At 41.7% G+C, this 26,304-nt stretch overlaps 1 protein-coding gene across 1 annotated transcript; it reads left to right on the forward strand.

The window, feature by feature from the left end:
- adora2b (adenosine A2b receptor) lies at window positions 1–26,304 on the forward strand. The gene is made up of 3 exons (XM_046297368.1): window positions 1–212; window positions 447–890; window positions 25,479–26,304. Exons 2-3 carry the CDS (start codon window positions 571–573, stop codon window positions 26,248–26,250), a joined length of 1,092 nt encoding a protein of 363 aa, XP_046153324.1. The 5' UTR covers window positions 1–212; window positions 447–570; the 3' UTR covers window positions 26,251–26,304.

The raw sequence follows: 26,304 nt of genomic DNA on the forward strand, positions 1-26,304 counted from the left end.
CAGAATTGCACGTCGTCTGTAGACATCGCTGAATTTGAGGCGTGGCTAGCCTACTCTCTGTAATATATATTTTTTCGTTACTTCAAATACCATGTGTTGAACGGAACTAGTGAGTCTCCAAAGTGAGTCTCCAATACCGCCTCGCAACAGATACTTGGAGGAGTGTAGTATATTTTCAAAGGACCGACAAATAATGCAAAGTTTCAAGAGGGGTAAGCAACCCAAAAAGAAATTCAGAAATTGTTTGCAGATATTAGTTTACATGTTTTTGAAGTCTATTGGCTAACATGTGGCTTGGTTAGACAAGGTGTGATAGGTTACCATATCATTTTTGTTAGACGCATGATAACGAAGCTGCACAAAATTCCCATTTCAAACAAGTGTAATTACAGGGTTTGCTTTGGAGAACAGTAAAGTATCCTATATGGTCTTTTCTCTTTTCACAGATGGCTGTTTTCGCAAACCATACTTTTGGAATTTTCTTGGAATACAGCAAAAACACTATCTCTTTTGGACCCACTAGAACACTTTTATTTCTGACAGACCTAATGTTCTGAAATATTTGCTGAGATGATTCAGTACTACATTGTATTTGAGATATTTATAGCTATTTTATCCATCTCTGGCAATGTATTGGTTTGCTGGGCAGTCGCCATCAACACCACTCTGAAAACCACTACGAACTACTTTTTGGTGTCTTTGGCTGTGGCAGATATTTTGGTGGGTTGCCTTGCCATCCCCTTTGCCATAACCATAAGCATCGGTATATTTTTGGACTTCTATGGATGTCTTTTCCTTGCCTGTTTTGTTTTGGTACTGACTCAAAGCTCGATTTTTAGCCTCCTTGCAGTTGCAATTGATAGATATTTGGCCGTCAAAATACCCCTCAGGTGAGTACCCTATTATGCATTTTGATAGCTTGACAAACATTGAGCGTCTGTGTTTTGTGATTTAAGTGAATCAATAGCATGTACATAGGAGTAATTAAGGAAAGATACAAATCATTAGTATGCACACATGACTGTAAGTCGCTTTGGATAAAAGCGTCTGCTAAATGGCATATATTATTATTATTATAATTAACCCGATACAAATGTTTTTCAAGACTGACTTCAATTAGGGCTACTTTACTGACCTGCGTTAAGAAAAAGGACAAGAACAATACAGTAGACAACACATTCACAATACAAATTCATAACAGTTAGCCTGCAAACAACATTTAATGAGTTGTTAGGACAACCCCTGGAACGTCACAAAATGGTTGTCTAAAGTGGTCAGGCCACTGTGTCATTGTCCCCTAGAGGTTTTGTCTAATTCCCGGTTCATCCCAGGGACATTTTTAGGACATTCTTGGGACGTTGTGTCATGGTCTCTTTGAGGTTTTGTCTAGTTCACTGTTTGTCCAGGGGACATCAAAAGGATGTTTTAAGGACGTTATTGGGATGTTGTGTCTTGGTCCCCTGGAGGTTTTGTCTAGTTCTCTGTTTGTTCTGTGTATGTCCCTGAAGACTTTTTCAGGACGTTATGTCATGGTCCACTTGAGATTTTTGGCTAGTTCCCAGGCTTGTTCCAGGGACATCCCTTAAAAAGGTTTTTGGGCAGTTCCCAGGACATAATTTGTGCCTGTCATTGGGACGGCTCGTGATGGTCACAGGGGAATGTTCTCGGGACGTCATTGTAAACAACGTCAGAACGTTTTTAGGATGTTGCCAGGACATTCAGTGTACCAGTTGTCAGGACGTTGCCATATGGACCCAAAAGAACGTTGTTTAAGAAATAAATCTTCCTACCGACCTACCTGGGTATGCCCACTCTGATTTCATTACACATCACCATTTGGTACTGTTGCTGAGCCCATTATGGCTGTGATTGGTGAACCACCAATCCATTCAGTGGTCTTTGTCTGTTGGCAAGGTTAGGGACATACACACAAACAACCCGTCTTACAAACAGTGATCACATGAGCATCTTTGACATACATGATTACATTGTGCATGTTCATACATGTGTAACGGATGTGAAACGGCTAGCTTAGTTAGCGGTGTGCGCTAAATAGCGTTTCAATCGGTTACGTCACTTGCTCTGAGACCAAGAATTAATAGTTCCCCTTGCTCTGCAAGGGCCGCGGCTCTTGTGGAGTGATGGGTAACGATGCTTCGAGGGTGAATGTTGTCGTTGTGTGCAGAAGGTCCCTGGTTCGCGCCCGGGTATGGGCGAGGGGATGGTTTAAAATTATACTGTTACACATGTACAGTAATAATTCTTCACCATGTTATTACCTGGGATTTTAACTGCATTCTTATCATCCCTCTATGCCACCACATCTGTGTCTATAACTATTGCTACACTTTGGGCTCTATTCAATCTATATTGTTGAAGCGATAGAAATGTAAAGGTAATTTCCGATTGAGCCGACTTATGCAGCGTTTACCGTATCTGCTATTGTGGGAACATTGCCTATACATTTAAATCACCCATTAATGCTGAACTTCCACAATACGGATTGAATAGAGCCCTTTGTTTGACCTTGCTCTCAGCTCTTTTAGATAGACAGTACTAGTCAGAAGTTTGGACACACCTACCCATTCAAGGGTTTTCTACATTGTAGAACAATAGTGAAGACATCAAAACTATGTAATAACACATATGGAATCATGTAGTAACCAAAAAAGTGTTAAACAAATCTACAAATATTTGATATATTTTAGAAATATCACACCTGGCACAAATGATTGTCTTGTACTGTTTTTCCTGCAGACGGGTGCCCTATACCTGCACCCAGATGGAAGTAGTTAGAAGTCCAGGTACAGGGTGTGGCTTGGGTCTTAATGGATTTTGTGATCCTTGAGGGCCCTAACCTTAAAGATCTCATCCAAGCCTGTCTGTTTGACTCCAAGTGTAACGGTTTTCTAGGTGTGGTGAAGGAGAGTCGGACCAAAACGCAGCGTGTAGATTGCGAACCATGTTTAATCAAACAAACGTAAACATGAAATAACACAAACACTACAAAACAATAAACGTAACGAAAACCGAAACAGCCTATACTTGTCAACTAAATACAGCGACAGGAACAAAGACACTAAGGACAATCACCCACAACAAACTCAAAGAATATGGCTGCCTAAATATGGTTCCCAATCAGAGACAACGATAAACACCTGCATCTGATTGAGAACCACTCCAGACAGCCATAGACTTTGCTAGATCACCCCACTAGCTACAATCCCAATATATACACACCAAAACAAAACACACCACAATATAAAAACCCCATGCCACACCCTGGCCTGACCCAATACATAAAGATAAACACAAAATACTTCGACCAGGGCGTGACACCAAGTAACTTGCTTGCTGTGGTGATAATCCTTCTCAGCATGGTCTTCTGACTGACAGTGACATGACCAAACCAACAAACAATGCAAAAAGTTTAAATATTTGTAAAACAGAGTCTGTATAGTACAATCAACATGAAAAGAGACCCATGTCTCTGCTGACCATTTTTATAAGGGCACAAGGCGAGATCCAGATGTAGACACGGGAGGCAGATGGTTTGAGTCTTTGATATTTATTCATAATCCAAAAGGGGTAGGCAAGAGAATGGTCATGGACAGGCAAAAGGTCAAAACCAGTTCAGAGTCCAGGAGGCACAGTGTGGCAGGCAGGCTTAAGGTCAGGGCAGGCAGAATGGTCAGGCAGGCGGGTACAGAGTCCAGAAAACAGGCAAGGGTCAAAACCGGGAGGAATAGCAAAAGAGAATAGAAAAGGCAGTCGCACAGAGAAAACCACAATGGTTGACTTGGAACATACAAGACGAACTGGCACAGACAGACAGAAAACACAGGTTTAAATACCTAGGGGATAATGGGGAATATGGGCGACACCTGGAGGGGGTGGAGACAAGCACAAGGACAGGTGAAACAGATCAGGGTGTGACACTTTTTGTAGATCAGGCCTGCACATTTACTCCACTGAATGTTATTGTCCAAGAGGACGCCCAGATTAAAAAAAAAAAAAAAAAAAAAAAAAAAATTGGCCATTTAGCTGACGCTTTTATCCAAAGCGACTTACAGTCATGTGTGCATACATTCTACGTATGGGTGGTCCCGGGGATCGAACCCACTACCCTGGCGTTACAAGCGCCATGCTCTACCAACTGAGCTACAGAAGGACCAGATGTTTGTATTCAACTACAAACTCTATGTTCTGACCTGTGATAGATGTTGCAGGGGTGGGTGTTGTCCGCTTCCTGAAATCTATACACGTCTTTGGTCTTGTTGGTTTGAGGACCAAGTGTGATTCATCACACCACTTTACAAAGTCATTTAGGATTGGGCCACGGTGTTCATCATCATAATGCAACAGGCAATTCAGGGCAGTGTGATCAGCAAACTTGATGAGGTGTCTGTCAGGATGGGAAAGTACAGAAAGTGTACAGGACTGGGCACAAAACACATCCATGTGGGGAGCCTGTGTTGGTGGGTATTTTTTGTCTGACACATGGGGACCCACCTTTCAGTTGATTTTTTGTCCCTCAGTAACAAGGTTTCCATTCAACCTTTTTATGCAAGTAAAATACATGTTGGATAAGAAATGTCATGACAGGCCTGATGGAAACAGCAAATTTGTCAGTAAACTTTCCAAATGCCGACAATACAAAATACCCTAGACAAGGTGGGATCTTTCTGTGTCTGTAAAATGTATTATGCCAGAAATGGCGATGGAAATGCCTTTATGCACCAATATTGATATAATAGCCATCAAATCGAAGTAAACTTGGAGTCTCTCGATAAATAGATTCTGTGGTCCTCCCACTACGATTTTGGAAAGAATGCAGTTTATTAGGCTACAGATTAAATATATTATGATGAACTTCACAAGGTGGTGAAAGTGCGCGTGGTGATTGATTCTCCTTTCCAATAAATATTGAGGGTCTTATTCTGGAAACATGATGATCGATACTTGTCTGCAGTTTGACAAATACAAGTAATCTTGTTTTTTCTCCCATATTAATCTCATCATGTAGGTTATCCTACCCGCACTGTATCTGTTAACTGTTGGCTAGAGCACACCTGCCACGACCAGAGTGGACACATTCACTATATAACGTTAACATTTTTTGTGACAAAACCATCAGTAGAGTTGAACGTGATGGAAATAATAATAATAATATAATAATATATGCCATTTAGCAGACACTTTTATCCAAAGCGACTTACAGTCATGTGTGCATACATTCTACGTATGGGTGGTCCCGGGGATCAAACCCACTACCCTGGCGTTACAAGCGCCATGCTCTACCAACTGAGCTACAGAAGGACCCCATTGAACTTGTATTTTTTATTTGGTGCAATGGGAATTTAACCGCAAAAGTTTTTTATGTGCATTACTTCATTATCTTTATGCAACAAGTATATTTGAGGGAAAGACATATCTAGTGGGAAAATGTGCATATTGTTTTTATGCAGATTTTGGAATATTCACATGAAAATCTGTTGCCAATTGGATGGAAACCTAGCTACTCCAATAGAAATGGTCAATTTGAACCAATTTAGGAGATACCTTGATTTATAATTATAATAATCCATAAATCAAGGTAAACTTTTACTTGTAATCGGTGGTATAGAAGTGATGTCTCTGTTCAAAATAGAAAATATGTTTATGTCTGTACTGATATGGTTTTAGGCCTAATTCAGAAGTCTTGAGATAATGTGAGAGAAGGACATTGGCGGTTAACATTTGACTTCAGGCCTACAGCCTTGGGGCCAATAAAAGTCTGGGGCACTGAATAAATGTTATAAAAATAAGGCAATGTAAAATAGGCCTTAGTTGAGACCAGGTATTCAGCCTGCGGTCCGATAATCAAATGGCCGTGGCTCATCCGGAGTGTGCCTCCTTGAGCTGCCCTAATATTTCCAAAGACAAAGCAACTTAAAAAATCTGCAGTCAAAGTAGATCAAGACAAGTCATTTAGGCGTACAGGCTACAACACACCACACAGACCAACGCATTCCTGGTGGTTTATTTCGTGACTGTTAATCTTCATTGTATAGGCCTATACTTTCAGTAGGCCTATAAAAACCTATGTTATAGTGGGGGGGGGCACTGGGCTCTGGCTTGTTTTTTTGATAGGCAATGGGTGCCTGAAGAGACATTGGAAAAGCAGTAAGGTTGTAATGGCATATTGATGTACACCTTGAGGCACCGCCCCTGGTACACTTTAAAGGGTGCTATAGTAGATAATCAGACCTCTCTCACCCTCTCAGAGTCTGAGACAATGGCTGGGCCCACTGGATCGATATCTAGCCGGCTGGCCTCAGTGTCATCTTATTGGCACACAGTCTGCCAGCCTGGCAGCCCAATGACAGAGGAGACAAATTGGTTCAGATAGAGAAAAAAATATTTGCACCTTCTGTCTCACAAGACAAGAACTGGGACATCAGCTGGGTATTTATTTTGAAATTGCAGTTTATCAGCATAAAGTATGACTAAGGGCAGGAGTTTCTCCTGCTCACAGGAATCCAGAGGCCTGATTGGTCCTGCAGCCAGGAGGAAAACTAAAGGCCCTAACTAGACGTGATCACCTGTATGTGGCCACCTAAAGTAACAGTGAGGACACAGAGGAGGTCAGTTTTGCAGAATCAAACCACACAGATTCATAGACTTTAAGAACTCCACTTGTTATCAAATTATGTAAGAAACACTCTAATAACGGTAAATGCAATAACACCCGTAAATGACATAACTTTTCTATTTGTAATAACTTTAGAATTGTTTTTATAAATCCATTAAATGTAATAACTTGCCGGTAAGCGTAATAAAATGTTTCAAGGTAAACGTAATAACTTTTTCTGCTAAATGTACAAATTATTATTAGTAAAATTATGAGTAACAACGTTTTTATGAATAATGTAATAACTTCAATAACATTCAAAAATCTGTTTTTATGTACTACTTCAATTTGATGCACATACTGCCCCTGAACAAGGCAGTTGACCCACTGTTCCTAGGCCGTCATTGAAAATAAGAACTTGTTCTTAACTGACTTGCCTAGTTAAATAAAGGAAAAATAAAAACTTGCATGAAACCTGAAGACTTGCATTAGCTCCACAAGCTCACACCTTGGCTTCAGCTCAACAGAGGCTATCAAAGTCTTGTGCTGCGCAGAACTAAACCAGTCAGTAACACCATCGAGCTCAATTTAACCAGGTATTTGTAATATAACATAACTTATAATACTGTAATGAAAACAGGACTTTTGTTTTGAAATTACATATGATTGACGTTTAATGTGTTATAAAAGTTAGGGTGAATGATACTGCAACATTCATGAAGGGGTTATGGATGATTTCATAAAGATTTTATCAATGCATATGTATACCACCTTTGGTGTACTGTTATATACGCGCACATACAGACTCAACCTGTATTACACACACATGCACAGACACTCACAGGAACAGGAACAAAATAACACACACACACATTCAGGCAACATTTTATTTAAAAATAAAAGTCTGTTGTATAATGGAAACATGTATTTTTGTTACTGTACCCACCAAAGACAGAACAGTGTCAGCCTTTCCCTTGTAGCAGGAGTCAAAGTGCAACCTGAATAGGTACACTACCGGTCAAAAGTTTTAGAACACCTACTGATTCAAGGGTTCTTCTTTATTTTTTATCATTTTCTACATTGTAGAATAATACTGAAGACATCAAAACTATGAAATAACACATATGGAATCATGAGGTAGCCAAAAAAGTGTTAAACAAATCTAAATATATTTTTTATTTGAGATTCTTCAAAGTAGCCACCCTTTGCCTTCATTCCATCTTTGCACACTCTTGGCATTCTCTCAACCAGCTTCACCTGGAATGCTTTTCCAACTGTCTTGAAGGAGTTCCCACATATGCTGAGCACTTGTTGGCTGCTTTTCCTTCATTCTGCGGTCCGACTCATCCCAAACCATCTCAATTTGGTTGAGGTTGTGGGATTGTGGAGGCCAGGTCATCTGATGCAGCACTCCATCACACTCCTTCTTGGTAAAATAGCCCTTACACAGCCTGGAGGTGTGTTGGGTCATTGTCCTGTTGAGAAACAAATGATAGTGCCACTAAGCACAAACCAGATGGGATGGCTTATCACTGCAGAATGCTGTGGTAGCCATGCTGGTTGAGTGTGCCTTGAATTCGAAATAAACCACAGACAGTGTCACCAACGAAGCACCATCACACCTCCTCGTCTATGCTTCACTGTTGGAAATACACATGCGGAGATCATTATTTCACCCGTTCACCAACACTACTCACAAAGACACGCGGTTGGAACCAAAAATCTCCAATTTGGACTCCAGATCAAAGGACAAATTTCCACCGGCCTAATGTCCATTGCTCGTGTTTTTTGGCCCAAGCAAGTCTCTTCTTCTTATTGGTGTCCTGGAGTAGTGGTTTATTTGCAGCAATTCTACCATGAAGGCCAGATTCACACAGTCACAGTTGATGTGTCTGTTACTTGAACTCTGTGAAGCATTTATTTGGGCTGCAATTTCTAAGGCTGATAACTATAATGAACTTATCCTCTGCAGCAGAGGTAACTCTGGGTCTTCCTTTCCTGCGGCGATCCTTATGAGAGCCAGTTTCATCATAGCGCTTGATGGTTTTTGCGACTGCAAACTTTCAAAGTTCTTTACATTTTCTGTATTGACTGACCTTCATGTCTTAAAGTAATGATGGAGTGTCTCTTTGTTTATTCGAGCTGTTCTTGCCATAATTTGGACTTGGTCTTTTACCAAATAGGGCTATCTTCTGTATACCACCCCTACCGTGTCACAACACAACTGATTGGCTCAAACGCATTAAGAAGGAAAGAAATTCCACAAATTAACTTTTAACAAGGCACACCTGTTAATTGAAATGCATTCCAGGTGACCACCTCATGAACCTTTTTCCCCAGGGATGTTTTTAGGACACTCTTGGGATGTTGTGTCATGATCCCCTGGAGGTTTTGTCTAGTTCCTAGTTGGTCCCGGGTCATCACTGAGGACATTTTTAGGACGTTCTTGCGACATTGTGTCATGGTCCCCTGGATGGACTGTAACATCGGTGGTCAGTGCACAGAACCTGTTTTTAGCCTCAGATTCATGGTGTGTCCACTGTTGGTAGTAGAGGTCGACCGATTAATCGGAATGGCCGATTAATTAGGGCCGATTTCAAGTTTTCATAACAATCCAAAATCTGTAATTTTGGGGTGCCGATTTCCGTTTTTTTAAATGTTTAAAAAAAATTTTTTTATTTAAGTAGGCAAGTCAGTTAAGAACACATTCTTATTTTCAATGACGGCCTAGGAACGGTGGGTTAACTGCCTTGTTCAGGGGCAGAACAACAGATTTTCACCTTGTCAGCTCAGGGGTTCCAATCTTGCAACCGTACAGTTAACTGATCCAACGCTCTAACCATTGCACCCCACGAGTAGCCTGCCTGTTACGCGAATGCAGTAGAAGCCAAGGTAAATTGCTAGCTAGCATTAAACTTATCTTATAAAAAACATTCAATCATAATCACTAGTTATAACTACTAATCCAGTTTAGCAGGCAATATTAACCAGGTGAAATTGTGTCATTTCTCTTGCGTTCATTACACGCAGAGTCTGGGTATATGCAACAGTTTGGGCTGCCTGGCTCATTGCGAACTAATTTGCCAGAACTTTACGTAATTATGACATAACATTGACGGTTGTGCAATGTAAGAAGAATATTTAGTTAGACTTAGGGATTCCACCCGTTAGATCAGTGGTTCTTAACCTGGGTTCGATCGAACCCCAGGGGTTCGGTGAGTCAGTCTCAGGGGTTCGGCGGAGGTCAAGGCATACATACGACTCATATGATTCATGATGACATGCCCCGCTTGGCCATCATTGGCTGCAGGTGATCACGCTACATCGCTTGGCCTATCTGTGCTGCAGGGAATTTGGTGCGCTCAGTAGTCGACTTGTGACAGTCGTGATGGTACGTCTTGTGATTTCTTTCTTAATATTTTAATCCCTTCATACTTACTATGTCGAGCAAAAAAGAAAGCGGTCGGACGAATATGTACAATATGGATTCACATGTATAACGGAACGTGATGGGAGTCAGCGTCCCAACTGCGTGATGTGCAATGCCAAGTTGAGCAATTCTAGTCTAGCACCGGCAAAACTAAGAGAACACTTCCTTAAGCTGCATGGAGATGGAAAATACAAGAACACAACGCTCAATGAATTCAAGGTGAAGAGAGCCAGATTCGATGAAAAGGCTACTCTGCCTGTTCTCGGCTTTGTACTCATCAACAAACCGATCCTCACAGCATCGTACGAAGTTGCTTACCTGATCGCAAAGCAGGGCAAACCACACACCATTGGTGAAACACTCATAAAACCAGCTGTGTTGAAGATGGCGAATATCATGCTGGGAAAAGAGGCTGAAGTTAAGTTATCCCAAATTCCTCTTTCAAATGACACCATCAGCGACAGAATAGAGGACATGAGCAAAGACATCTTGGCTGAAGTAGTTGCAGATCTGATTTCAAGCCCGGCAAAATTCAGCCTTCAACTCGACGAGACCACAGACGTTTCCAATCTGAGCCAGCTTGCTGTATTCGTGCATTATGTGAAATACGACGTGATAAAGGAAGATTTTTTTATTTTGTAAGCCTCTTACAACAACAACTAAGGCAGCCGATGTAAAGAAACTTGTGGATGACTTCTTCAAAGACAACAATCTTTCGTGGGACATGGTTTCTGCAGTTTGTTCAGACGGAACTCCAGTCATGCTGGGAAGAAAGTCTGGTTTTGGTGCGCTAGTGAAAGCCGATGCACCACACATCATTGTCACGCACTGTATTCTGCACAGGAATGCGTTGGGAAGAAAAACCTTGCCTCCAAAACTGGCAGAAGTATTAAAAATTGTAGTGGAATGCGTGAACTATGTGCGAACTAGTGCTCTGAGGCACCACATCTTCAGTGAGCTGTGTAAAGAAATGGGCTCTGAATTCGAGGTACTTCTGTACCATTCTAACGTTCGGTGGTTATCCCGGGGACAGGTGCTGAATCGTGTTTTTGCTGTGCGTGTGGAATTAGCCCTGTTTTTGCAAGAGCACCAACATTGTCATGCAGATTGCTTCAAAAATTCTGAGTTCATTCTCATTTTAGAGTACATGGCTGATATCTTCACAGTTCTCAATCATCTCAATCCAAAGATACCAGGCGGTGGAGTCAACATCATTGAAGCGGAGGAAAACCTGAAGGCTTTTCAAAAAAATCTACCGTTATGGAAACGACGAACAGAGAACGATAACTTCGCAAACTTTCCCCTGCTGGACGACTGTGTAAGTAAAATCGAAGATGTACCTGGAATCAGAGACATTTCTGTACCCGCGGAACTGAAGCAAGCAATTGCCACGCACTTAGATGAGCTTGCAAAGTCTCTCAACGGATACTTCCCTACAAGAGAGTCATATCCAGCATGGGTGAGACAGCCGTTCACGTTTAGTGTTGAGACAACAGATGTCAATGATGAATACCTCGATGAAATCATTGAAATTCAGCAGAGCCAGGTTCAACAGCAACTCTTCAGAACAACAACGCTTTCAACGTTTTGGTGTCAACAAATGGTAACGTACCCTGTTATTGCTAAGAAATTAGATTTTATACCTTTTGTAACAACATATCTTTGCGAGCAATCCTTTGAGGAGGCTGGAAATAAAAATGAAGAAAAGGAACAGACTTTGTAGTGAAAATGACATGAGTGGCACTTGCCAAGGTGAAGCCACGGATTTCTGAACTGGTCTCTGAAAGGCAACAGCAGAAGTCACACTGATTTGCAGTAAATATTCATTATTATATTTTTGTTTTTGTGTGAAAATCATGTTTTGATGATTTTGTTCTTTGAACACAGTGATGTTCATGCACGGTTCATTTTGTGCACCAGTAAAATATATACCTATGTTTTGAATTTGAAAAAATCATATTTTATTATTCCAATTAAGAAGGGTTCGGTGAATGTGCATAGGAAACTGCTGGGGTTCAGTACCTCCAACAAGGTTAAGAACCACTGCGTTAGATAAAATACAGAACGGTTCCGTATTTCACTGAAATAATAAACGTTTTGTTTTCGAAAAGATAGTTTAAAAATAAAAGCCTGAAACTATGTATAAAGACTGTTGACACCTTAGGGAAGCCATAGAAAAAGGAATCTGGTTGATATCCCTTTAAATGGAGGATAGGCATGCATAGGAACAGAGAGGTTTCAAAATAAGAGGCACTTCCTTATTGGATTTCCCTCAGGCTTTCGCCTGCAATATCAGTTCTGTTATACTCACAGACAATCTTTTTTATAGTTTTGGAAACTTAAGAGTGTTTTCTATCCTAATCTGACAATTATATGCATATTCTAGTTTCTGGGGCTGAGAAATAGGCCGTTTCAAATGGGTATGTTTTTTAGCCAAAAATGACAATACTGCCCCCTACACACAAAAGGTTAAACCAAATTGAACACGTTTCATTATTTATTTGAGGCTAAATTGATTTTATTGATGTATTATATTAAGTTAAAATAAGTGTTAATTCAGTATTGTTGTAATTGTCATTATTACAAATAAATAAACACATTTTAAAAATCAACCAAATAATCGGTATCGGCTTTTTTGGTACTCCAATAATCGGTATCGGCATTGAAAAATCATAATCGGTCGACCTCTAGTTGGTAGTCATCGTAATCATTTGGTACAAAGTAGGACCCGCATATGACTGAAGGGCTTTTTTGATAAATGTAAATTAAATTGTGAAAATAGAAGTGTAAAATGTGTTTATTTTATAAACTTTTGCATAAAGACCGTTTCAAATGAAATATCATCAATCTACGTTGTTAGATTTGTGGAAATATTTTGTGCAACCTGCCCTTTAAGGCAAACTGCTGCTTTTCCATTTACAGATGTTTCCCAAGAATGTCCTCAATCAGTCAAATTTTCTTTTCCCTTCCCAGTATGTAATTCACATTATTCCCTTCATGGGTGAAGAGTCAGACAGACTATTCCTCAGGGGGTGTTAAATAAAAGGACATCTCATAATCATATACAGAAAGGTTGCTGCTCAATGCCAGCAAATGCATTATATAGTCTCATAACTACATTCCTTTTTAGAAATCCAGACGGATTTAAACATCCTTTTTTACGGTTTTCCCCTTTACCTCAGACCCACATCACACACGTGGTAATGAGAAAGGTATATGGTCAGCTCAAATTACTCTACTCTAGTAATTTATTTAATTTGTGTATGTATTTGTGAGTGTGTGACTGTGTGTGTAACTGTGTTTGTGCCTGTGTGTGTGTGTGTGTGTGTGTGTGTGTGTGTGTGTGTGTGTGTGTGTGTGTGTGTGTGTGTGTGTGTGTGTGTGTGTGTGTGTGTGTGTGTGTGTGTGTGTGTGTGTGTGTGTGTGTGTGTGTGTGTGTGTGTGTGTGTGTGTGTGTGTGTGACTGTGTTTGTGAGTGTGTGTGACTGTGTTTGTGAGTGTGTGTGTGTGCCTGGGCCTTAGTCTTGTGGGACTGTGGTTCCCTCAGATCAGAGTGTTTTCACAGCTGGCTCTGGTGGAAGTGAAAAGGCAGACTCAAATGCTTCAAACCATGAGAGATGGAGCTCTGTTCTGCACCCTCTGACAACACTAATACACACCCATTTTAAGGCCTTTGTTTCCTTTTCATGTTTCCCAGAAAGAGACATCAAACTATTTATGTATTTTCTTCCACCCACACCATACCGTTTGAAGGGAAATATCCAATAGCATAGCCTCTGGCTATCCATGTTCCAAGAGTTAACATAACTGCCAGGGCTTTCTTCACCTAGCTGTCTCTCACCAACAGTCTCTTCAGTTCATGTTCTCAGGCTCCACATGTTTCTCTCTGCTCAGAAAGAACCAGTGTTGTGTCCTTGAATAGCTGCTTTCCTCTGCTAATGAGACTAAACTGGTTTTTAGAGGCTTTTTTCAGAAGGATGGTATTGCCAAACTAAGTGTGTGGACTTGCCACTATTGAGCCCCAGACATTGCTCGGGCTGTCTCAATAAAGTTAGTCATTTTGTCTTTTGCAGTTGTTTCAGGCAACAGGTCTTTTCTACTACATTAATGTCATCACACATAACATATGATGTACAGTGGGGCAAAAAAGTATTTAGTCAGCCACCAATTGTGCAAGTTCTCCCACTTAAAAAGATGAGAGAGGCCTGTAATTTTCATCATAGGTTCACTTCAAATATGACAGACACAATTAGAAAATCACATTGTAGGATTTTTAATGAATTGTATTTGCAAATTATGGTGGAAAATAAGTATTTGGTCACCTACAAATAAGCAAGATGTCTGGCTCTCACAGACCTGTAACTTCTTCTTTAAGAGGCTCCTCTGTCCTCTACTCGTTACCTCTACTAATGGCACCTGTTTGAACTTGTTATCAGTATAAAAGACACCTGTCCACAACCTCAAACAGTCACACTCCAAACTCCACTATGCCAAGACCAAAGAGCTGTCAAAGAACACCAGAAACAAAATTGTAGACCTGCACCAGGCTGGGAAGACTGAATCTGCAATAGGTAAGCAGCTTGGTTTGAAGAAATCAACTGTGGGAGCAATTATTAGGAAATGGAAGACATACAAGACCACTGATAATCTCCCTCGATCTGGGGCTCCACGCAATATCTCACCCCGTGGGGTGAAAATGATCACAAGAACGGTGAGCAAAAATTCCAGAACCACACGGGGGGACCTAGTGAATGACCTGCAGAGAGCTGGGACCAAAGTAACAAAGCCTACCATCAGTAACACACTACGCCGCCAGGGACTCAAATCCTGCAGTGCCAGACGTGTCCCCCTGCTTAAGCCAGTACATGTCCAGGCCCGTCTGAAATTTGCAAGAGAGCATTTGAATGATCCAGAAGAAGATTGGGAGAATGTCATATGGTCAGATGGTCAGATGAAACCAAAATATAACTTTTTGGTAAAAACTCGTCGTGTTTGGAGGACAAAGAATGCTGAGTTGCATCCAAAGAACACCTTACCTACTGTGAAGCATGGGGGTGGAAACATCATGCTTTGGGGCTTTTCCTCTGCAAAAGGACCAGGACGACTGATCCGTGTAACGGAAAGAATGAATGGGGCCATGTATCGTGAGATTTTGAGTGAAAACCTCCTTCCATCAGCAAGGGCATTGAAGATGAAACGTGGCTGGGTCTTTCAGCATGACAATGATCCCAAACACGGGCAACGAAGGATTGGCTTCGTAAGAAGCATTTCAAGGTCCTGGAGTGGCCATGCCAGTCTCCAGATCTCAACCCCATAGAAAATCTTTGGAGGGAGTTGAAAGTCCATGTTGCCCAGCAACAGCCCCAAAACATCACTGCTCTAGAGGAGATCTGCATGGAGGAATGGGCCAAAATACCAGCAACAGTGTGTGAAAACCTTGTGAAGACTTAACAGAAAACGTTTGACCTCTGTCATTGCCAACAAAGGGTATATAACAAAGTATTGAGATAAACTTTTGTTATTGACCAAATACTTATTTTTCACCATAATTTGCAAATAAATTAATAGAAAATCCTACAATGTGATTTTCAGGATTTTTTCCTTCTCATTTTGTCTGTCATAGTTGAAGTGTACCTATGATGAAAATTACAGGCATCTCTCATCTTTTTAAGTAGGATAACTTGCACAATATATATGATGTAAATACAGCAACAAAGAGTGTAAATAGTAAGAAGAAACCAATCCTCACCACCTTTATCTATCACAATTCTGCCACACATTGAAGAAAATTCACACATGTCGTTTGTACAAAACCATAAAGCCAAGCCTCATACACACCAGCATTATTCATAGTTACCATCCAAGCAATACATTCACTGTATGGCTCTGGGTTGCGTTAAAAGTGTTGATGATAATTCCATTCCCCAGACCAGATTCCACCTGAGAGTCTTACTGTTAGGCCTACTCTCTTCTATAATGACAGCAGAATGTGCTCACATGTGTTCACAAGGTGTGGCACCTCATCGCCATGAATCCAAGCCTCTAAATCCTGGTATGACTGCACTAGTTTGGCCTGTGGCTACAGATAATATCACACATCTCACATAGAGATATCACACCTTCAAATCTCTTGAGCCGATCTATAAGAACTGCTGGTACTATGCCATGTGAGGGCAGGATATTTACATAATCAAAGTGTAGGCTAATGCAAATAGTCTGGGTAGCCATTTGACTAGATGTTCAGGAGTCTTATGGCTTGGGGGTAGAATCATGAGGTTGCCACTGGGTCAAAGAGAAACATCTGTTCCCCTTGAGGCTATACTGTGGACATCTCTGTTTGAGACTATACTGTGGACATCTCTGTTTGAGACTATACTGTGGACATCTCTGTTTGAGACGATACTGTGGATATCTCTGCTTGAGACTATACTGTGGACATCTCTGTTTGAGACTATACTGTGGACATCTCTGTTTGAGACTATACTGTGGACATTTCTGTTTGAGACTATACTGTGGACATCTCTGTTTGAGACTATACTGTGGACATCTCTGTTTGAGACTATACTGTGGACATCTCTGTTTGAGACTATACTGTGGACATCTCTGTTTGAGACTATACTGTGGATATCTCTGCTTGAGACTATACTGTGGACATCTCTGTTTGAGACTATACTGTGGACATCTCTGTTTGAGACTATACTGTGGATATCTCTGCTTGAGGCTATACTGTGGACATCTCTGTTTGAGACTATACTGTGGACATTTCTGTTTGAGACTATACTGTGGACATCTCTGTTTGAGACTATACTGTGGATATCTCTGTTTGAGACTATACTGTGGATATCTCTGCTTGAGACTATACTGTGGACATCTCTGTTTGAGACTATACTGTGGACATCTCTGTTTGAGACTATACTGTGGACATCTCTGTTTGAGACTATACTGTGGACATCTCTGCTTGAGACTATACTGTGGACATCTCTGTTTGAGACTATACTGTGGACATCTCTGTTTGAGACTATACTGTGGACATCTCTGTTTGAGACTATACTGTGGACATCTCTGTTTGAGACTATACTGTGGATATCTCTGCTTGAGACTATACTGTGGACATCTCTGTTTGAGACTATACTGTGGACATCTCTGTTTGAGACTATACTGTGGATATCTCTGCTTGAGACTATACTGTGGACATCTCTGTTTGAGACTATACTGTGGACATTTCTGTTTGAGACTATACTGTGGACATCTCTGTTTGAGACTATACTGTGGATATCTCTGTTTGAGACTATACTGTGGATATCTCTGCTTGAGACTATACTGTGGATATCTCTGCTTGAGACTATACTGTGGACATCTCTGTTTGAGACTATACTGTGGACATCTCTGTTTGAGACTATACTGTGGACATCTCTGTTTGAGACTATACTGTGGACATCTCTGTTTGAGACTATACTGTGGACATCTCTGTTTGAGACTATACTGTGGATATCTCTGCTTGAGACTATACTGTGGACATCTCTGCTTGAGACTATACTGTGGATATCTCTGTTTGAGACTATACTGTGGATATCTCTGTTTGAGACTATACTGTGGACATCTCTGCTTGAGACTATACTGTGGATATCTCTGTTTGAGACTATACTGTGGACATCTCTGTTTGAGACTATACTGTGGACATCTCTGTTTGAGACTATACTGTGGATATCTCTGTTTGAGACTATACTGTGGACATCTCTGTTTGAGACTATACTGTGGACATCTCTGCTTGAGACTATACTGTGGACATCTCTGTTTGAGACTATATACATCTCTGTTTGAGACTATCTGTGGATATCTGTTTGAGACTATACTGTGGATATCTCTGTTTGAGACTATACTGTGGATATCTCTGTTTGAGACTATACTGTGGATATCTCTGTTTGAGACTATACTGTGGATATCTCTGTTTGAGACTATACTGTGGACATCTCTGTTTGAGACTATACTGTGGATATCTCTGTTTGAGACTATACTGTGGATATCTCTGTTTGAGACTATACTGTGGATATCTCTGTTTGAGACTATACTGTGGATATCTCTGTTTGAGACTATACTGTGGACATCTCTGTTTGAGGCTATACTGTGGACATCTCTGTTTGAGACTATACTGTGGATATCTTTGTTTGAGGCTATACTGTGGATATCTCTGTTTGAGACTATACTGTGGACATCTTTGTTTGAGGCTATACTGTGGATATCTCTGTTTGAGACTATACTGCGGACATCTTTGTTTGAGGCTATACTGTGGACATCTCTGTCATGTTTAAGCGGATGTGCTTTGTGATTACTGACTCTGTGTACTAGCCTGGCAGAGGTTTGTGGGCTGCAATGTGCACCAGGCGGAAGCCCTGGAACCATGGGGTTAGAAAAGGGATGTGTGGGGAGAGAGGGACTGAAAAAAGGGAGACAGAGAGAGAGTGAGAGAGACAGAGAGAGTGAGAGAGCTGTCTACCCCCAGATATTAGTCACTGTCTGGAACACAAATCTTTCTGGGCTTGACTTACAGGTTAGAGGACTAAAACGAGAGAGAGAGACTGAGAAATGTATGGATGATGAGAGAAGAAGAGAGAGGAAGGAGTGATGTGTGTGTCCACCCTATAGCCTTAGGGCCATCACTTCAGGTCCCTAAACATGGTCATGGCTGTCTGTGGATTATTCATGGCACTGGGGGCACAGCATCCTTCACTGAGGTGATGGGGAAATGGAGAAATAGGGAGAGAGGTAGAATCATTTACTGCTGCATTATTAAAGTCCCAGTCATCTGTTTTGAGGCCTTGGCGTCTGAGGTGCTACAGTACTAATACTGTAGATAATGATTGAAAGCCACGGTTATCTTGTCAAATGAGCTACTGTTTCCTGTGAAACTTAACTTGTATGACATTTGTCCTGGCAAATTGTGGCTGTTTCATGAGGAGGGAAGGGGAAAACATTTGCATCAGAGAACGACCACTTCATCTTTTTTAATAAAACCAAAAAGTCATTTTTTCCATTGCACTTAACTATGAGTCTGTATAGAAATATCATATGCCTTACCAGAGTGTATGTAGATTACACTTGATTACAATTGATATTTGTCGTCCTAGAGGAAACATCATGCGGAAAAATCGTTTACATGATCATCGTGGCTAGTGACTCAACTATAATGACATTATATGTCATTATTACATGCTATAATCAGAGAAAAGTGAAGTCACATGAGTACTGACCACAAATGTTCATGCTTAAACTGTGTACATGACCAATAAACTTTGATTTGATTATCCTATATCTACTGTATATTTGCTATATGGTTTCATGGTTTGTCGTGAGAACTCAGTGTTAGGGCTCTGTTCAATCTGTATCGCTGAAGCGTTACACCTTGCGTAATAGAAAATGTAAACTGCAATATGCAACTTTTTGGGTGACCCGACCAAATTCACCTTGAAATGTGAGTTTTAGCAACCGCGAAATGGCAGAGCGATTTCTGTATAGTGCACCTTTAAAGGTCATTTTTGATTAAGCTGACATATGCAGCGTTTTTGGCAGTGTAGAACCAGAGGAGGCCTAAGGATTTATTTTTTTAATTATACTGAACAAAAATATAAATGCAACATGCAACAATTACAGTTCATATAAGGAAATCAGTCAATTGAAATGAATTAATTGGGCCCTAATCTAAGGATTTCACATGACTAGGCAGGGGCGCAGCCATGGGTGGGCCTGGGAAGGCATAGGCCCACCCACTTGAGAGTCAGGCCCACTCACTGGGGAGCTAGGCCCAGCCAATCAGAATGAGTTGTTCCCGCAAAAGTTTTTTTTTACAGACAGAAATACTTCTCAGCTGAAATACTTTCATCAGCTGTCCGGGTGGCTGGTCTCAGACGATCCCACAGGTGAAGAAGCTGGTGTGGTTACACGTGTCTGTGGTTGTGCGACCGGTTGGACGTACTGACAAAATGACGTTGGAGGCAGTTTATGGTTGAGAAATTAACATTAAATTCTCTGGCAACAGCTCTGGTGGACATTCCTGCAGTCAGCATGCCATTTGCACACTCCCTCAAAACTTGAGACATCTGTGGCATTGTGTTGTGTAACAAAAATGCTCATTTTAGAGTGGCCTTTTATTGGTGCACCTGTAAATGATCATGCTTCTTGATATGCCACACCTGCCAGGTGGATGGATTATCTTGGCAAAGGAGAAATTCTCACTAGCAGGGATGTAAACAAACCAATCACATTTTGACTTTCAATGGGTGTGACCGTTTAAAAAAAGTGACGGGCCTAGACATTTCTCTAGTGAGGGCAAAGTAAAATAATAATTGGGTCAAGCAGTAGTTTTCCCACGCTTGGCTCTGCATGGTCAATCTGAAGTCTGCAGTGGCCCGTACAGCATTTACTGTGATACAGGCCTCTGCAGAAGTCAGAGCAAACATACTTCTAGCGCATCGGGAAGCTCTCATACGCATCCAATAAATTGGTCTGCACCGCGTCACTCATAGTGATTCAAAGCTAATCTCTATAGCCTTCCAAGTAATTACAAGCAACTGACTAAACGAAAAGACCTCACCTCTTCTGAGATGTTGGAATCTGTTTCCCAGTGCATGACAATAGAAGCTCAGCCAAGACAGCATGAAGTAAAAAGATTACACCATTTTCCCACCTGCATCTCCATCCCGAATCTCCCCCAAACAAAATGACCCTACATTTAGGCTATTATTTATATGTCTATTTCACACCATGTTGAGGTAAATACCAGAGTATAACGCTTGTATGGATGTCAACCCCAACACATGTTCATGTCATCATTACCAACCAACTGCATTACAGTTCAAAACTGATTTCTGTGTGCTAGTTATTCTAAAAGCTTATACAAATGGGAGTTTAGCAGTCACTTTTTCTACACCGGAAAAGGGACCACTTCTACATGTTATGCAGCAATAACCACATTGTGGGCCTGTTGCAACACATAAATCATGACGGACTTGAGAAATATCCGCTTTCTTAGATCAGATTTGTCTAATGTGCGCCAATCCAGCATCCTTCTAACCCCCACAGTATGAATTCCATTGACCTCTTTACCACATCTATCCCAATTACCTCCCTGATATCTTTCCAGGAGTTCAAACTCATTTCCGTACCTTCAAAATCCCTATATGAGGAATAAATATGTTTTTTTATTTGTGAACTTGTTCTGACAGATTTCCTCAAAGTTCTTGTTTGTTGTCAAGGAAGTGAGTTTGTGTTTATACAGGATGATCAAGATGAACTTCTTTCAAACTTCTTTTCCAAATGATCATCATCTGGTGAGTGGTGCTGTTTTGTTGCAGCTTGCTTGCTGTTAGACAGCTCTTTGAAAATAATGACTGTGAATCATTGTTGCATTTAAACCTCAGATCATCGGTTAGTGTGATGAATGTGATCAAATCATTTGCAAAGGGAAGTAATATCTGAAATGAAATGGTTGTGCTTTTGTATTGTTCTGATTTCAAGGGGCCTACTGGAGTGAATGGGATGCTTTATCTTTAACGTTATTTGACGCTGTGTGTGACTGCTGTTGCCTGTCTTATCAGCCGTGTCTATGTGTTTGACCAAACCTGTCTCTCCTTCAGCTCCATGGAGTGCACAGGTATTAGCCTGCGGTCGCTGTCCATTCAGCACCTTGAGCCTGTCACTGTTGATGTGACACTGTTGTTATTACTATGGGTGATAGTGTGATAGTGGTGTTAGGCTACCATAGGTTATGTAAACAGTGTGTTTTTTGTTTTGCTAGTTGCATTATTTTATTCTGTGTGTCATGTTGTGTCCATGCTGAACTGTCACTGGGTGTGCGGCAGCCTGAAGCACGGACAGGCCTGTTTGATTCATTCATAATGTCATCAAAAAGCATTGCTCCTCCTTCACTACAACTAGAATGGTCTGACTACAACATATACAATGTCGGGTTCATTAAGTGATGCCATGTTTAAAAAAAAAAAAATTCTGAGTTAGATACAACATAATGGAAGAGTTCTGGTTCCTCTGAAGGCCTAGGTCCTATAGTCATGGTTTTCCACTGGTTGACGGGGAATGCATTCTCCGCTAACGCAGGAACATTATTTTTCTATTTAAATCCTGCCGTAACGCTGAACTTCCGCCGTAAGGAAATCTCTGAATCAGAGAGGTACGGGGGGGCTGCCTTAATCGACATCCACATCTTCGGCGCCCGGGGAACCCGGAATAGGCTATGTCGTGCCCTCTTCAAGACTGTCTTAGTGTGTTTAAGACCATGAGTTTGTTGGTGATGTTGACACCAAGGAACTTGAAACTCTCAACCTGCTCCACTACTGTCCCGTCGATGAGAATGTGGGCGTGCTCAGCCCACTTGTTCCTGTAGTCCAAATCAAATCAAAATCAAATGTATTTATATAGCCCTTCGTACATCAAATCAAATCAATCAAATTTATTTATATAGCCCTTCGTACGTCAGCTGATATCTCAAAGTGCTGTACAGAAACCCAGCCTAAAACCCCAAACAGCAAACAATGCAGGTGTAAAAGCACGGTGGCTAGGAAAAACTCCCTAGAAAGGCCAAAACCTAGGAAGAAACCTAGAGAGGAACCGGGCTATGTGGGGTGGCCAGTCCTCTTCTGGCTGTGCCGGGTAGAGATTATAACAGAACATGACCAAGATGTTCAAATGTTCATAAATGACCAGCATGGTCAAATAATAATAAGGCAGAACAGTTGAAACTGGAGCAGCAGCACAGTCAGGTGGACTGGGGACAGCAAGGAGCCATCATGTCAGGTAGTCCTGGGGCACGGTCCTAGGGCTCAGGTCCTCCGAGAGAGAGAAAGAAAGAGAGAATTAGGAGAGCATATGTGGGTGGCCAGTCCTCTTCCGGCTGTGCCGAGAGATTATAACAGAACGTGGCCAAGATGTTCAAATGTTCATAAATGACCAGCATGGTTGAATAATAGTAAGGCAGAACAGTTGAAACTGGAGCAGGAGCATGGCCAGGTGGACTGGGGACAGCAAGGAGTCCTCATGTCAGGTAGTCCTGGGACATGGTCCTAGGGCCCAGGCCAGTTGAAATTGGAGCAGCAGCATGGCCAGGTGGACTGGGGACAGCAAGGAGTCATCATGTTAGGTAGTCCTGAGGCATGGTCCTAGGGCTCAGGTCCTCCGAGAGAGAGAAAGAAAGAGAGAATTAGAGAGAGCACACTTAAATTCACACAGGACACCGAATAGGATAGGAGTACTCCAGATATAACAAATTGACCCTAGCCCCCCGACACAAACTACTGCAGCATAAATACTGGAGGCTGAGACAGGAGGGGTCAGGAGACAGGCCTACCACTTGTGTTGTCGGAAAACTTAATGATGATGTTGGAGTCGTGCCTGGCCATGCAGTCATGAGTGAACAGGGAGTACAGGAGGGGACTGAACACACACCCCTGAGGGGCCCCTGTGTTGAGGATCCACGTGGTGGATGTGTTGTTACCTAACCTTACCTCCTGGGGGTGGCCCGTCAGGAAGACCAGGATCCAGTTGCAGAGGGCGATGTTTAGTCCCAAGGTCCTTAGCTTAGTGATGAGCTTTGAGGGCACTGTGGTGTTGATCGCTGAGCTGTAGTCAATGAATAGCATTCTCACATAGGTGTTCTTTTTGTCCAGGTGGGAAAGGACAGTGTGGAGTGCAGTAGAGGTTGCATCATCAGTGGATCTGTTGGGGTGGTATGCAAATTGGAGTGGGTCTAGGGTTTCTGGGATAATGGTGTTGATGTGAGCCATGATCAGTCTTTCAAAGCACTTCATGACGACAGAAGTGAGTGCTACGGGTAGGTCGGACATGCACTGTTAACTGTGGGACCTTATATAGACATGTTGTGGGTCTGAATACTTTCCGAAGGCACTGTATAACTTCTGTGTGTTCATCACTGTATAGACTGTTGTTCTTAGACAGGTGATAAGTTGTACTCTGACGGTTTTTCCTTTCACATGCCTGTCTCGGAATCAATGTGCTCACTGAAATGTGGTGTAACAGTTAGCCAATATATAAGTAAATTCTTAACTTCTTACTTGCTCAACACATCAAATTGCCAAATTCTCATTCTTTGTGCAATACTCCTGTTCGCTGCAGCTGATTCAGCTTTTTTGCTCTTAAGCAAATTCTTACATTGATTCGATCATAGATTACGTAACGTTCCAATATTAATACTAACATGCCACTTAGAATGCATTCCCTATACAACACTTTCCTTAATAAATGGTAGCCTATGCTATGGATATTGGAACAGAGCATATGGAGCCCAATGGCATTCATACGCAGACCTCGATCAATAGAAAGGTCGTTCCACGAAATGAGTGTCTTTTATTTTAAGTAGAAATTGTGCACAAATATGTCATTTTAAAAGCCTGTTATTTTAAATAAAGTGCCCTTTAGTGTAGACCACATGGAAAGTTCAATAAATCAGGTTTTTTATATGAATAAAGACTTGCTAAAGAGCAATAATTGTGCATTTTGACATGTCCCTCGGTGCACCCACTGTGATTTTAACCGACTTAACACCAACATTTCTCCAAGTTTTCACCATCATTATAAAGCCCTAGATATTTTGTGGTTTGACAAAGTCATTTCTGAAGATGATTATTTATTTCATATGATTTAGTGATTCATAAAAACTGTCCCTTGTTTTAAGATCAACTCTGTTACGTGAACTGAACTTTTGTTTTAATATGGTGAAACTATGCTTTAAAAAAAAAATCTTATTCAAGGAAACATTGAACATCTAATAGTCAAATCATATTGTTAAAGTAGGTGAGCTGGTTCTGGCCCTTTTCTTTTTGGGTCGAGCATAACACGCCAACGTTACCCACAGATAGACAGGCTAGAAACGTTTTCACAATTTCAATTGTTTTGTGAAGCTTGTATTCCCCCATTCCCTCTGTCACAATGGGATGTATAACTGAATTACGATGAAATCGTTAACCCTTTTTGGTATTTACCTCTTGAGATGGGAAAACATGATTATATATTTTTTTACCAAGTTACACTACTCAAAAGGTACCTAATTGGTGGAACCACCCAGAAGTCTGTTGGAATGATGTCTCGTTACGTATTGGTACCCTGCTTTAGACAGTAAGATGGAAATGATATATTACTCCTCTCACAGGCTCTAATTTAATGTTCAGTTGGAAGAACTTCAAGGACAACATATTTGCTTCTCTATTGCCCTATTGTCTTTCTGTAATAACTCATTATTACGTTATTTTAATCATGAATAGGTGTGCAGCATAAGCACCATAATGCTTGATAGAGGGCCACTGTGGCTGTTAAGGGCACTCAGTCACAACTCTTAGGGAAAAGAAAATACCCATTTATAACCCCCATGGATATTAACCAGCATCTTTTGTCTTATCTCATCCTCTTATCCAGGTACAAGGAGCTGGTGACGGGTACGAGGGCCAGACGAATCATCGCCATCTTATGGATCCTGTCTTTCGTCATCGGCCTCATCCCATTCCTGGGTTGGAACCTGAAGGTGACTTCCTGCCGTCAGAATGTCTCCAGTAGCCTGACGAATGGCAAGTCTTTGGGGGACAATGCCAGTACCACCATCCCCCCCCTGGTGGATGATCTGGGCAGTGCAGGTGACTTCCTGAGCAGCTGCAAGCTTAACTGCCTGTTTGAGAGTGTGGTGGACATGCACTACATGGTCTACTTCAACTTCTTCGGCTGCGTCCTGCCTCCTCTGTTTATCATGCTGGGCATCTATGTGAAGATCTTCACCGTGGCCCGCAAGCAGATGCACCAGATTGAACTCAAGTGCTCAGTGAGCAGCAATGGGGACAGCCACCATCACGGGCTCCTGCAACGCGAGATCCGTGCCGCCAAGTCTCTGTCCATCATTGTGGGGCTGTTTGCCCTATGCTGGCTGCCCGTGCACATTCTCAACTGCCTGACCCTGTTTTACAAGGACCTGTGCAAGCCGGCCCCCGTCATGTACATAGCCATCATGCTGTCACATGCCAACTCAGCCGTCAACCCCGTTATCTATGCCTACCGCATCCAGGACTTCAGGAACACATTCCGAAAGATCCTGACGCGTCACGTCCTATGTCAGAAGGAGGAGCCTTACCTGCACTCCTCCAATGGGAGCAGACGGAACAGAGATCAGATCCACATGACCATTGACCCTTTACTCTGAGGGGTGGGGCCTACATGGGGCATGGCCCTTTACTCTGAGGGGTGGGGCCTACAT

The sequence above is a fragment of the Oncorhynchus gorbuscha genome, linkage group LG02, assembly GCF_021184085.1.
Source record: "Oncorhynchus gorbuscha isolate QuinsamMale2020 ecotype Even-year linkage group LG02, OgorEven_v1.0, whole genome shotgun sequence".
In the NCBI taxonomy this organism is placed as follows: domain Eukaryota; kingdom Metazoa; phylum Chordata; class Actinopteri; order Salmoniformes; family Salmonidae; genus Oncorhynchus; species Oncorhynchus gorbuscha.